This window comes from Hippopotamus amphibius, chromosome 2 (assembly GCF_030028045.1).
Source record: "Hippopotamus amphibius kiboko isolate mHipAmp2 chromosome 2, mHipAmp2.hap2, whole genome shotgun sequence".
Classification (NCBI taxonomy): domain Eukaryota; kingdom Metazoa; phylum Chordata; class Mammalia; order Artiodactyla; family Hippopotamidae; genus Hippopotamus; species Hippopotamus amphibius.
The window spans coordinates 193,391,272-193,406,173 of NC_080187.1; the positions used below are offsets into that span (position 1 = coordinate 193,391,272).

At 35.5% G+C, this 14,902-nt stretch overlaps 1 protein-coding gene across 8 annotated transcripts in view; it reads left to right on the top strand.

The window, feature by feature from the left end:
* Positions 1-14,902, top strand: part of AP4E1 (adaptor related protein complex 4 subunit epsilon 1) — a 102,206-nt gene that overhangs the window by 20,499 nt on the left and 66,805 nt on the right. For 7 of the 8 annotated variants that reach the window (XR_009051366.1, XR_009051363.1, XR_009051360.1 and 4 more), the window contains 5 exons: positions 6,604-6,726; positions 6,829-6,938; positions 9,442-9,581; positions 11,172-11,284; positions 11,392-11,510. Coding sequence is in view for 1 of the 8 variants with exons in the window: in XM_057722184.1 (XP_057578167.1) it covers positions 6,604-6,726; positions 6,829-6,938; positions 9,442-9,581; positions 11,172-11,284; positions 11,392-11,510 (605 nt within the window). In the remaining 7 variants the exon portion in view is untranslated. The remainder of the gene's footprint in view (positions 1-6,603; positions 6,727-6,828; positions 6,939-9,441; positions 9,582-11,171; positions 11,285-11,391; positions 11,511-14,902) is intronic. The other variant, XR_009051364.1, reaches the window with a different exon arrangement.

Below are 14,902 nucleotides of genomic sequence, written 5' to 3' on the forward strand. Positions count from 1 at the left end.
ATGTTAGAGGCTAATTACAGTGTTCTGTGGAGTATACAACAGCTAATCTTAGATGAGAAGGAGAACATGGAAGGCTTTTCTGAAAAAGTGACATTTGAGAATACAACTAAAGGATGAGTATGATATAGATAAGAGTATATAGGTGTGGAATAATGAACTTTTTAATAAAGAGACAATAGCTATGTTAAATGCAATTTTACAAAGTAATTTAATGATAGGAGGCAAGAGTAAAATGGGGGAGGAGGGAGGAGAACTAAGAAAAGTAACGAAAAGAACTTCCAGTCTTAATAACCAGCAGGAAGAACTCTTAGTTCTTTATTGATCAGCCCAAGAAAGCTCATTGAAGAAATTGGGATATTTGGAGATATTTAAAAGATAGAAGTAAAACTGTTTGAATTTTGCATGCTGTGGAGATGAGCAGTAGAAGAGGTATTGAGAGATAAAACTCAAATGAGAAGTCATTTCTTAATCTGGTTAAATACTGGGAAATGAGGATAAAGAGCATTACTTGTTCTTTCAGACAAGGGTAGACTGTGGATCTTTAAGAACAGTGGTTGTAGAAGTGTAGGGTAGACTAGAGGGTAGAAACTGAACTAGTTTAGCTAATAAAAGTGCTTGACAAAGATGCAGTAGGAATAAGAAGAAAGTCTTATTGCATGCATAAGACTAGTATAGAAAAAATAATGCACATGGTAGTAAATTGGGATAGTATATTTTGAAGGATAGATTTATGTTTTGCTTGTGTAAATGGTAACTAAAATAATAAGCATGGTGTATTCATTTGTTCAACCAGTATTTATTGAATGCCTACAAAACAAAAATTTAATTTGTAAACTAGGTACAGATTGAGGAAAGAGTTGATTGGCTTATGCATTCCTCCATGCTAAGTGTGGGAGATTAAAGGAAGAATAAGGTAGACACAGGCCCTGCCCTTGTAAGTGTGTAGCAGAACGAACAGTTGACATCATCTAGGATCCTGCTGTGTAATAAGAACAAGGTTCCAGAGATAAGGATGGCCCTTATTGAGGTAGGTAGTTTGGCTAGGAGCTGTTGGAATATCCAGAATAGTGTCAGAATTTGCAGGCACCTAAAATAAATTTAAAAGTTTTACTTTAGATATAATCATGGTCTAGGATAAGGGCTTGAAAGGCTCTCAAGGAATTCTATTTAAAATCAATTAAGGGTCTGCTTTTTTCCTTGCAGAAAGTTTTTTTTCTTTCGGTAATTGACATTTCAGCTTTAATTTTTTTTATTTTTTTGAATAGGTAATATATGCACATGGTTCAAAATTCAAAAGGTACAAAAGGGTATACAGTGAACAGTAAGTGTCCCTTTGATCCTTGTCACCCGCCACCCAGTTCCCCCTCCTGAAGATAACCACTGTTACCTGTTCCTTTCGATTTAGAGAATACTGTATACCTGAGGAAAGATTTTTTAATGTTCTCCATTAGGACAGCCTTCTTTTACTAAAATTGCTGGGACCAATGCCAATACTTTATTTCTTTGTAGTCTGTCAGTCCAGTATTTCACCTTGCCAGAGAAACTTATAGTTTCTGTTGTTTTGCTTTTTTCCTTTATTTTATCTTCTGTTTGTTCTACATTTCCCCCCATATTTGTACTGATAACAGTTTATAGCTTACACTGATTTTATCAATGCTAAAGTATTCTCTAGTAAAACTAATAGAAATATTTTATTGCTTAAAAATGTGAATTTTAAATTATAAACTTCATAAGGGCAGGGACTGTGTCTTCCTTATTGGCCATCATATCCCAGTATCTGGCACTGGATTAATCAGTGAGTAATATGTTTTAATTGAATTAAAAGAAAATTGTTTTACTCTTATCAGTTATCTTATTGGGTTTGTCTTAATACTTTCTAAACCATATTTTTATGAAAATTTCACTATTATAACTTACCTTGGTGTCAAATCAAGAACTAAATCACGTCAGAGGCATTTATTGAGTATCTGCTATGTGCCAGGCATTGTATAAAGTGATGTAGAGGATATAAAGAAGTATAAAATGTAATCTTTGCCTTCAAGGAATTTACAGTATGATGGAGGAGATAACTTATTTATGAAAGTATAATACCAGTATAAAGCAGAATGCAAAGGGGAGGTAAAGGGAATAAATATTACAGGAATCCAGAGGCTATAAAGATTACTCTGGGCTTCAGGGCACATAAAGATTCACTGATGTAATAGGACCTTGAAAGATAGGATTAAGATAGCCAGAAGGGAGGTTCTAAGGCGGAGCAAACATGAGAGAAGGTGCAGAAGCAGGCGTGTTTAAAACAGTTTCAGAGAACAGTGACTTGCCAGCCTGATTGGACAATTCATAGTGGGAGCAGTGGGAAGGCCATATTTTATATTTATATAAAATATAAATATATATTTATACAGTATAAAGTTCATATTCCCATGGCAGCCAAAGGAATATGAACTTTATACTGTATAAATCTGGAGCTGTGGAATATTTTTGGGCAGGGTACGGATAAGATGAGAAAGACATTTTTAGTAAACTATTTAGTAAATTGGGAGAGTTATGTAAAATGGTGTATAAGAGACAGAACCATCCAAAGTAGATAGAAATACTTTTCCCACCTAAAGTACACCTAAAAACTCTGGATATTATATGTAAAATAAACATGTAAGACTCTGAAAGGTGGATAAATGAAGGTAGATTGGTTAACTGGTTAGGGACCTTGCAAGGAACGACACCAATATGAGTACCCTGGGTTTTCTTTTTGCCTCATATACCCCACATTGAGTACTGGAGAGCCAGCAGTCTGAAAATGCCAACAGGTGCAGACAAAAATGCACCGACAAACGTCTGCTCTCTAGCAAAAGAACTAAGGCAAAAGGGGCAAACTAGCAAGAGAGAAAACTTCTGGACAGTAGCTCTTCTATTACAGTCAAGCACCATACAGAAAAAACTATGGACCACCCACAGCAGCAAAGGCTAAATGGAGAGATCTCCACCCTCACCAGGTGTAATGAAGTGTCCCAACCCTCCCACGGGACTGATGGTGAAGACCAAGAGGGGCAGCTGCAGTGTCTTTCCTGCCAGATGTTAAGGGGAACCCTCCCTGACATTGCCAGTGGAGATGATGTGGGAAGCCTGGATTTCACATTATCTAGGAGTAGGGAGGGAATAATGAGATACCTCCATCTTTCCTGAGGTGGCATTAGAAGAAGCCTAGTGAAGAGTTAAGGCTTTTACCCCTGTCAGGTATACCGGGGCCACCCGCTTAATCTCAGTGCAGGTCATATAGGGAGAAGTAATGGGGTGCCCCTCCATCCCCCATCCAGAAAGAACCAGGATTCCCTGCATCTCCAAGTGTTAAAGGAGGCAGAATGGAGAATCTGGGCTACCACCCTCATTGGGTGGTACCCCCATCTCCCTGTCAGAGTGGTGACTAGATAACTTATTTAAAATGAAGGTACAGTCTACTCTGAAGGATAGAATGTCAGTAGAACTTCTTCAAATTTGGGGCATAATCCTACCCAAAATATCTATGATAAAACCACAGTATCACAAGTGTTAGGACATTATTAATTTTTAATTTGGTGATTTTTACTTGATGGTATTTTGATTAGGACCTGGGTTGCTCTGGAAGAGTAAATAAAGCTCCACAATGCATTGTACCTTTAGGAATCCTTAGAGGCACTAAGTCCCCTGAATACGAACGACTTCCATTCTGAGAGTGCGTTCATATGTCCAGTTTGTTCATAAGTCCAACAAAGTTAGCCTAGGTACCCAACTAACACAGTCAGCTATGTAGAACTGTACTGTAATAGCTTTATAATACTTTTCACACAAATAATACATAAAAAACAAACAAACAGAAAATAAATATGACATTTTTAATCTTTCAGTACAGTACTTTGAAAAGTAGAGTAGTACATATAGTATGGGCACATTCGCATCTTTGAAAGTTTGCAACTTAAAGATTTGTATGTAGGGAACTTACTGTTTTCTTTTAACCACTGCAGTGAGGAGTAACTGCAGAGTAACTGCTTTTTCATTTATGGACTTAGACTTTCATAGAGTTGGAGAATAAAGGATCTCAGCCTCTAAATTATTTAAAAATAAGTAAAAAACCTATTAAGTTCATTTCAGCTCATTTATGCCTAGGTTGACTAATAAGTGCAATTTTTGAACTATTAATTTTACCTAAACTAGCTTTTCAGAAGTCTTATGAGCATCTAAATATAAAAGTTTAGGTTTTAGATGGGTAACGAGAAGCTTATGTTGTCAGTAAAACATCTTGATAGGAGAGCTCTAAATGGCAGAAATCCATAAAGGAAAATGTCGGTTATGATAGGAAATGGAACATCATCGTTTTTAATCTTACTTAGGACTAGCACGTTAGTTCAAGGTTTGGCAAACTTTCTGAAAAGGGGGCCAGCTGGTAAATATTTTAGGTTTTGTGTAGGTCATATAGGTTTCTGTCATATATTCTCCTTTTTTAAAAAAACCTTTAAAACCTTTTGGGCATATACCCAAAGAAAACCATAATCCCAAAAGAAACATGTACCATAATGTTTATTGCAGCACTATTTACAATAGCCGGGACATGGAAGCAACCTAAATGCCCATCAACAAATGAATGGATGAAGAAGATGTGGCATATATATACAATGGACTATACTCAGCTATAAAAAGGGATGAGATGGAGCTATATGTAATGAGGTGGATAGACCTAGAGTCTGTCATACAGCGTGAAGTAAGTCAGAAAGAGAAAGACAAATATTGTATGCTAACTCACATATACGGAATCTAAAAATGATACTGATGAACTCAGTGACAAGAATAAGGACGCAGATGCAGAGAATGGACTGGAGAACTTGAGGTTTGGGAGGGGGCAGGGGGTGAAGGGGAAGCTGAGATGAAGCGAGAGAGTAGCACAGACATATATATAGTACCAACTGTAAAATAGATAGCCAGTGGGAAGTTGTTGTATAACAAAGGGAGTTCAACTCAAGGATGGAAGATGCCTTAGAGGACTGGGACGGGGAGGGTGGGGGGGCTCGAGGGAGGGTGGTGGGGGAGTCGAGGGAGGAAGGGAATACAGGGATACGTGTATAAAAACAGATGATTGAACTTGGTGTACCCTCCCAAAAAATAATAAATAAATAAATAAATAAAATTTTAAAAAAACCAACCTTTAAAAATTAATTGTACACCTAAAACTAATAATTTTATATGTCAGTTATATCTCAAAAAATGTAAAAATCATTCTTAGTTCACAGCTTACAAAAGTAGGCTGAGGGCTGGGTTTAATGGTATATTGCCTACTCCTGCCTTGGTTGATTAGTTGACTAAGGCTCTCTCTGTTTACTTCATGAAGTCATAAAATCAGTGTTTTTCATAGCACAGGGTAAAGACTTTTTACAGCAAAACATCTGGATATATAAAGTATCTTTTTAGGTTCAGTTGACTTACTTTATAGATTTTCCTTTAATTAAAGTTAATTCCCTTCTTAAAGAGTTGTTTATATCTTAAAAATGTTTATTTCAGAGTTTCTTTTCTCTTTCCTTCTTTAGAAAGTATTTATTTTTGTAAAGCTTTTTACCCAAAATTTATATGTGTATCAATTAATAGGCAATTTAGTGGAGTAAAACGTAGTTAGTTGAATGTTCAGGATCTATCCTATATCTTGTACACAAATATTTCATTATGTTTTAAGCTTTTGGGAAAAGAGCAGGAGTGTTTCTATCAAAGACAAAAGATATGCTTCAACTATATAGTAGAACTGTTTTTCAGCCTGCTGATTCTGTGTCTCACTTCTCATCCTTTGATTCCACAGGACATGCAGGGCTTAATGGTGCCTGAGTGATTCTTCTTTACCATGGTGAAGCTCCAGCTCCTTGACTCATGCTCTTTAAGAGAGTTTGAGAAAAATTTCACTGTTCTCTTTGATCATCTATTATAGTTATCAGATCTTTGACGAGACTAGAAAATCAAATTTCAACGCTATCAAGATGTTCAGTAGATTTTCTGTATCTCTAGAGGTTAATTTTAAAATAGTGACTTGAAGATTTTTGAATAATGGCCCTATTTTGAAATAAATGCTAGAGCATCCTAAAATGATTATATTGAAATAAACTGCATTGCAATAAACTACATATACAGTTTATGTGTAACAGTGGTAGAAACTGCCACTAAGAATAAATCTGGAAGCATTCAAGGAGTGTTGGAAGTATCTATTTATATAGGAACAATGAATGTATTACTTATGTGTCCATTAGAATGTGAGTTCCTTGAGGGCAGGGGTTTTTGTCACTGCTATATGCATACTAGTAGAACAATGTCTGGCCCATAGGAAGTTTCAGAAAATACTTGTTGCATGAATGAATATATCATTCTTATCTATTAATATATATAATTCTCTTTAAATTATACTGTGGTAACGTAATCCTAACAACTGTATAAAGCCTGAAAACAGTAAAGTTCTTATTTTTGAAAAATTTCCACAAGTAAGATTTTTGATTAAAACTGACCTTCCAATTAGTTTGTTTTGTTAGGAGTTATACACAGATATATTCTTTTATTATGCCTTAATATGATCTCTGACATTATAATATTTTATTTCTCTAGCTATTCTGTTTGAATGTGTACATACAGTCTATTCTATTTATCCTAAATCAGAATTACTTGAGAAGGCTGCCAAGTGCATTGGAAAATTTGTTCTGTCACCTAAGATAAATCTCAAATATTTAGGTAAGATGATTGGTTCTTTTGATGGAAATTACCAGGAGAGTTTTTGAAATTTGCTGGGTATTTGTTTTATGTCACTTTCTATAATGTAATCTTTGCTTCTAGGGCTGAAGGCTCTTACCTATGTTATCCAACAGGATCCTACTCTGGCTCTTCAACACCAGATGACAATAATTGAATGCTTAGACCATCCTGATCCCATTATTAAAAGAGAGGTAAACTTTTGAGTAGTGTATGTGAAATGTTACTGTTTTTAAACTTTTTGTTGGTTTTATGGAGAGAGATTAAAATGATGGCCAATGTGTATTTGCACATATGTGTATTTTAACTTTTGAGTGTGTTTTATTCTTTCTACTGAAGTTTAAAGAACTTTTCTAAAAAGTACTTGTGGCAGTAATTGCAAGAATGGATTTAAATTATGAGTTGGAGGAGTTAGGTCCAGTACCTGTACAGGATTCATTAATATCTTTTTGGTCCAAGAATTGTATCAATAGGAGACCTGAATTCTATTCCCAGGCGTTCCTATTAATACAGTTTTAAGATGTAATTTATGATGATTAATTTTTTTCCATTATTTTTCTTAACATCTATAAAATGGACTAATGCATTCGCTATTGAAAATGTAGGAATGTTGAAAGAATTAATGAAGATTTCCCTAAAAAGTTTTGAACTTCTTGGAAGGAAAGGTGTATAATTTACTTAACTTTTTTCAATTTTTTCCTTTTATAAAATTGCTTCAGTATCTACTTGGGTGTCCATGTAGATATATCTGTTAATTCTCATGTAGAGAAATCACTCCGTACCTTCATTTAAAATGGCTTATGGGACCCAGTTAAGACGAGTGAATAGTTTTATTTCTGATTTTTAGAATAATAAAGGCAAAAAGAATCTACTAAACATCTAAATTACTTAAAAGCAATGAATTAAAAGTTTATTGAGAGAACACTGTATTGCATTAAACAATGATTTTTAAAAGATAAGATTATAAATTTTGAATTTTAGAGGTACTATTTTTGAAACAGTATTTACAAGAAATTGCCATCTACATATATATATGCATACATATATTTTGCATTCATATTTTTGATCTTCTGAAAATTGTCACCTGCCTTGAATGAATCCAGGAAGTTTACAGATATGCTAATTTCTGTTAGACATTGTAGAAAAATGAGAAGATGCCAAGGGACAGTAACAAATAACTATATGGCTCTTCCACTTTGAACAGATAAAGAGCATGCATTTTCTTTGTGTGGTTGAGTACTAAGTTGAACAGAGTTGACTTAGGTACAGTTTTTTTATTGCTGTATTTAATTATTGGGATCTCACTTAAAAATGAGAGTCAAAGGGAAATTAGACAACTTTTAAAATTATCAAGTCTAATCTGTAGTGAGAAAAGTAGCTTGAATTTTTGGGGAAGGGTACTGAGTATCAAGAAGGCACTGCAGTACTGTCTCCTCAATGCCACTGTCACTTCTAACCTCCATCAGTAATTATATTGGCAAGAACTGTGGTCCTGGTATGGAATGACCTGTTGCTTGGGGCTGGGATTCCCTTTTACCTGATTTTATTACCTTTCTTTCTTAACAGGGAAAAAGAAGGCAAGAAGGAGTTAATAGAAAAGGCCTCTAGCCATGCAGTTTATAATACCAGTCCCCATTCAGTCCCGGAAATGCTAAATTTCATGGTCTTGAGAGTAGGAAGTAAATTTGGTGTAGATTATCTTAAAATACATATAGTTTAGAGTCTACAGGAAGCATGTCTGAAGCAGCTTCATAGATTGAAAGCTATAAATACTTGGGGGACCTATGTATTTATAGATTTTAAATGGTGTTAAGGATTAACTGGAACAGTTTAAAAAAAATTCAAAATCTGTTATCCTTTGTACTTGAAGTCCTGGCTATAAGGATTGAAAAATTAGAAAGAATCTTAAAGCTATATGAACAAGTTTGACAAGTGGGATATGTGGAAATTCTCTTGCAGCTAATATTGTTGATCCTGAAATACCAGTAAATGATGCTTTCTCATTATTGCCCTTTTGTTTCATACTGATTTCTGGGAACTGTGATATTTTTAGAATCCTGGTGTAGGGCCTCAGAAAGCCAGCCAAATGGGAACTTATTCTGGTACTGGTCTTCCTTTACCTTACTTCCTCATCACTGAGAAAGCTGTCCTTGATACCTGAGATCCTGAATATAGGCTTTGCTGGGCTTTGAAGCGCTTGCACTACCATATCCAGCCCTTAGCTGACAAATCCGTTCAGGTGTAGTTTTCTGTTGTTTGGGTAGTGTGGAAAAGGCATTTTGCAAGACTGTATTTTTATATGTGTATGTGTGTATACACACACGTGCACATGTATAGCACACAGGCATAAGTAATGTAGTTTTAAGAAGCAGTTACATTTTTAGAACATAGATTATTAACCTTTTAACTTTTTAGTCTTTATAAGGCCTGTCATGTAGAGATGTCAGATTGTAATTATCAATATCGATAGGCTTTTAGACTTTGAAATTGATTATGATTTTTTTTTTTTTTGGCAAAATAGTCTTACCTTTCTTAAGCTCTGTTCAGTTAAAATATGCATTTCTTGAGCACCTATTAACTGCCTAGTAGAGCTACATAAAAGTGGAAGAATCAACTGTTATAAACCTATATGTTACAATATTTATTTGCTATCATGCATAGTTTTATAATACTGTTTTTATTTTTTTTCTTAAATAGACTCTGGAACTTCTTTACAGAATTACTAATGCACAGAATATAACAGTGATTGTCCAGAAAATGCTTGAATATTTACATCAGAGCAAAGAAGAGTATATCATCATCAATTTGGTTGGCAAAATAGCTGAGCTGGCTGAGAAATATCCTTTGTTTGGACCATGAGTCATAAAATGCCTTTAGTTACACAGTGACTTTAAAATGATTAGTCTAGACATGGTCACTTGTAGGTTGAGTTCAGAGGCCCAGCAGTAACTTCTATTCCTGATATTCAAGTCTCTCTTTTGTCAAAGACAAGAATTTGTGTAGGCTTCCTAAGGGATGACTTTTTTCCTGGTTCTTTTTATTCCATTGGGCAGTATTATCAGCAGGAGGATACAGGAATCTCTGATTCCTCTTCCAGTCCCTCTTTGTCTTTGACTTTACTGCCTACTCAATTTCTTTCCTGAGTAAAAGTTCTTTTTGTTTTGGGGTGATTGGTGAGGGGATCAGAATGCTAAAATTTATCCTTTATTTTTTTAAGCTCTTTATTGGAATATAATTGCTTTACACTCTTGTACCAGATTTTGAGGTACACCAAAGTGAATTAGCTGTATTTATACATATATCCCCATATCCCCTCCCTCCCTCGACTCCCTCCCACCCTCCCTTTCCTGGCCCTCTAAAGCATCAGCCATCATCGAGTTGATCTCCCTTTGTTATACAGCAACTTCCCACTAGCTATCTGTTTTACATTTGGTAGTGTGTCTGTGTCTATGCTACTCTCTCACTTCGTTCCAGCTTCCCCTTCACCACCACCCCAACCGCCCACCCAAACCCCGTGTCCTCAAGTCCATTCTCTACATCTGCATCTTTATTCTTGCCTTGTCACTGAGTTCACAGGACCATTTTTTTAGATTCCATCTATGTGAGTTAGCATATGGTATTTGTTTTTCTCTTTCTGGCTTACTTCGCTCTGTATGACAGTCTCTAGGTCTATCCACCTCATTATATATAGTTCACTTTCATTCCTTTTTATGGCTGAGTAATATTCCATTGTATATATGTGCCACATCTTCTTTATCCATTCATATACTATTTTTTATACTGGAAATTGTCACAGTAAAGTAGTTGGCAACTCTATTCACATGTTACTTTTCTTCACAGTTATTTTTTAAAAGTCAGAGGAACTTTGCAGATCGCAAGGTTTCTCATTCTTTTTAAGATGTCTGTTGTTTAAATCTAAGATCGAATGAATGAATGAATGAATAATGTCGATTGAATTATCTTGGAAATTGCTTAAGTATAGTTTTGTCCTAACCAGTGCTATAGCTCTGGTCAGCAGAATGACAGAATTTTAGAACTGAAGAGGAACAGATTAGAAAAGAGGGTAAACAAATTGTTCCGTTAGACACATCACAACATTTAGCCTCTGTGAAGTGCATATTTCCCATTATGTATTTGTCCATAGTTAGTGGGAACATTTCTCTCAGTTAATTCACAGTTCCATGGACCCCTATTATGTGCAAGATATAGTGCTAGATAAAGCAACATGAGCTAGTTTATTAAATAAGCTTTTACTGAGCACCTATTTTATATAAAACTGAAATGTAGAACAATTTATTGGCAGAAGTTAAAGGTATAAATGCCAAACTAGGATGAATTGAGGGTTATTTTTTTAAAAGGTTGATACAGAAAGAATAATTTTAGTATGCGGCATTTGGAAGTGTACTTGTTCTTAACACTGTGGACACATATGCTCCTGATAATGCGTGGTTTATTCAGACAATGAATGCTGTATTTTCAGTGGGAGGAGACGTGATGCATCCTGATATTCCCAGTAACTTTCTGAGACTGCTAGCAGAAGGTTAGTAAACTATTGCATTCTGCAAAGATTTTAAAATTAAATGTTGTTAATACAGAGTCCTTAGAGAATTTAGTAGGAATTAAAATGGTATGTTAATTTCTTTGTAGGTTTTGATGATGAAGCAGAAAATCAACAATTAAGGCTTTATGCAGTTCAGTCTTATCTCACTTTACTAGATGTGGAAAATGTGTTCTATCCACAGAGATTTCTTCAAGTTATGAGTTGGGTGAGTATAGTACATTGAATCATAAATGTTTATAATATTTTTTTATTAAGTCAAATACTAGTAATACATTTCTTCAGAAATCATTCAGTTCTACTTAGTTAACTCCTTCAGTTGTCAATTTTCTTTCCCAGTGGCTACCTTCTATCACTTACTATTTACTTGTCTATTCATTCTGTCTGCCATCTCACTTGACTGATCTTTTAAATATGGATATTTATTTAGGCACTTGCCTGTGTCTACCATGCATTTGTTGTGTTTTCTATGTTGTTTTAAGTTTGTGGTAACATTATTATGCAGCAATAGAAAGCTAACATAACACAATATGTGAATATTCACATATTCAAATATAGATTCACATAGAAAACACAGGATTTTGAATATAGTTCCCTGTACTATACAGTAGGACATTTTTGTTTATTTTATATATAGTAGTTTGTATCTGATAATCCCAAACTCCAAATTTATTGCTCCCCCACCCCTTTTCCCCTTTGGTAACCATAAGTTTGTTTTCTATGCCTGTGAGTCTGTTTCTGTTTCATAGGTAATTTCATTGGTGTCATATTTTAGGTTCTACATATAAGTGATATCATATGATAGTTGTCTTTCTCTTTCTGACTTACTTCACTTAGTGTGATAATCTCTAGGTCCACCCATGTTGCTGCAAATTGCAGTATTTCATTCTTTTTTATGGCTGAGTAGTGTTCCATTGTGTATATATACCAAATCTTTATCCATTCAATATGTGGATGGACATCTTAGGTTGTTTCTTTGTCTTGGCTGTTGTAAATAATGCTGCTATGAACACTAGAAGGCATGTATCTTTTTGAATTATATTTTTCTCTGGATATATGCTCAGCAGTGGGATTGCTGGATCATATGGCAACTCTATTTTTTTTTTAAGCTCTTTATTGGAATATAATTGCTTTACACTCTTGTACCAGGTTTTGAGGTACACCAAAGTGAATCAGCTGTATTTATACATATATCCCCATATCCCCTCCCTCCCTTGACTCCCTCCAGCTCTTCCTGTCCTGGCCCTCTAAAGCACACCCATCATCGACTTGATCTCCTTTTGTTATACAGCAACTTCCCAGTAGCTATCTGTTTTGCAGTTGGTAGTGTAAATATGTCTATGCTACTCTCTCACTTTGTCCAAGCTTCCGCTTCGCTCCCCACCCCCCAACCCTGTGTCCTCCAGTCCATTCTTTGAATCGGCATCCTTATTCTTGCCCTGTCACTGGGTTCATCAGGCAACTGTATTTTTTTTTTTTTTAAGAAACCTCCATACTGCTTTCCATAGTGGCTACCATATAGGAGTGTTCCCTTGTCTCCACATCCTGTCCAGCATTTGTTATTTGTAGACTTTTTGATAATAGTCCTTCTCACAGGTGTGGGGTGGTACTTCATTGTGGTTTTGATTTGCTTTTCTTTAATATTGTTGTTGAGCATCTTTTCAGGTGCCTGTTAGCCATCTGTATGTCTTCTCTGGAAAAATGTCTATTCAGGTCTTCTACCCTTTTTTCATTGGGTTGTTTGTTTTTTTGATATTGAGTTGTATGAGCTGTTTGTGTATTTTAGAAATTAAGCCCTTGTTGGCTGCATTATTTGCAAATATTTTCTCCCATTCTGAGGGTTATCTTTTCATTTTGTTAATGGTTTCCTTTACTGTGCAAAAGCTTTTAAGTTTAATTAGGTCCCATTTGTTTATTTTTGCCTTAGGAGACAGATCCAAGAAAATATTGCTGCAATTTATGTCAAAGAGTGTTCTTTTCTAGGAGTTGTATGTTTTAGGTTTTACATTTAGGTCATTAATCCATTTTGAGTTTATTTTTGTATATGTTGTGAGGAAATGTTCTGATCTCGTTGTTTTACATGTAGCTGTCCAGTTTTCCCAGCACCACTTACTGAAGGGACTGTTTTTGCTTTGTCCTACATTCTTGCCTCCTTTTTCGTAGATTAGTGGACATTAGTACGTGGGTTTATTTCTGTATTTTCTTATAACCTGCAATCTTGCTGAACTCACTAATCTAGGGGGTTTTTTTGTAGATTTCTTGAGACCATATTAAGAATTTTTGCATCTCTGTTCATGAAAGATAGTGGTCTGTAGTTTTTTTTTTTCTAGTCTGTTTGGTTTTGGTATCAAGGTAATACTGGCTTCATAAAATGCTTGAGAGAGTTCTTTCCTCTTCTGTTTTCTGGAAAGATTGTGTGGATGGGTGTTGTTTAGTTTTTAAATGTTTTGAAAATTGCCTTTTATCTTTCTTGTTACTGATTTCTGGTTTGATTTCATTGTTGTCAGAGAAAGTACTCTATAATTTCAGTTCTTTTAAGGTTGTTAATGTTTATTTTATGGCCTAAGATATGGTCTGTCTTATATATTCTGTGGGTGCTTGAAAAGAATGGGTATTCTGCTTACTGTTGTGTGGTGTGTTCTATAAATTAAATTCTTTTGGTGATGGTGTTGAGACTGGGTGTAGAGATCTCTAACTATGTGGCCTCCCCTACGTCTTGACTCTCTGCTAGGTTTCCCCTGACACCACCCCATCAGAGAGAGGGAGGGTACCTCTTTATACTGGGGTGGAGGTGAAGTGTAGCCTTTGTATGTGGTCTTCACAGACACTGCAGAAGAGTGGGTCTTTCTATAGCTTGAGGGGAATGAAAGTCCTGGCTTTCGCTCAGTCTCTCTGTTACTACCCTTGTTGGGGAGTTGGGATGCTTTTTATAGCCTGGTGGGGGTTGAAGTCCTGACTCTCCACTCCACCTTTGCTGGTGTGGGTGGGGCTACAATTTTTTCTATGTGGCGCTTGGCTGGAGTGGAAGGATTATTATTTAAAAGTTTTCTGTCTTCTTGGCTCTTTGGCTAGAGGGCAGGCTTTTCTTGGGGCTTTTTTGTCTGTGCCCATTGGCATTTCTAGGTTGCTGGCTCTCCAGTACCCAGACTGAGGTATATGAAGCAACAGATAACCCCCTGTATTGTTCCTTAGGTCCCAAGGTTCTTAGTGATCTGCCTTCTTTTCTCTACCTTTCAGTCTTTGTATATGTGTTTTATATACAACATCAAGGGTTTTTAGGTGTACTTAGCAGGAAGAATAAGAGAAAAATTCACGTACTCTATCTTCCCAGAAGCTTAAGTCCATTGATTTTTGAACTGGAATTTAGGTTGCCTGTTCTTCTAGAGTTTTCTTCCATCTTTTATTAAACCAGTCAAAAATTTTTCTTACCATTTAAGGATTGAATTTACGTAGTCCTATTTCTTTTTTATCCTTCTTATTACTAGCTATAAATCTTTCCTTGCCTATGACCTCACCTCACTCTTTTTTTCTTGCTTGTCCCAGTATTATACCAAAGACATGAAAATACTTAATAAATACTGCTTCAGAAAGATCTCATGA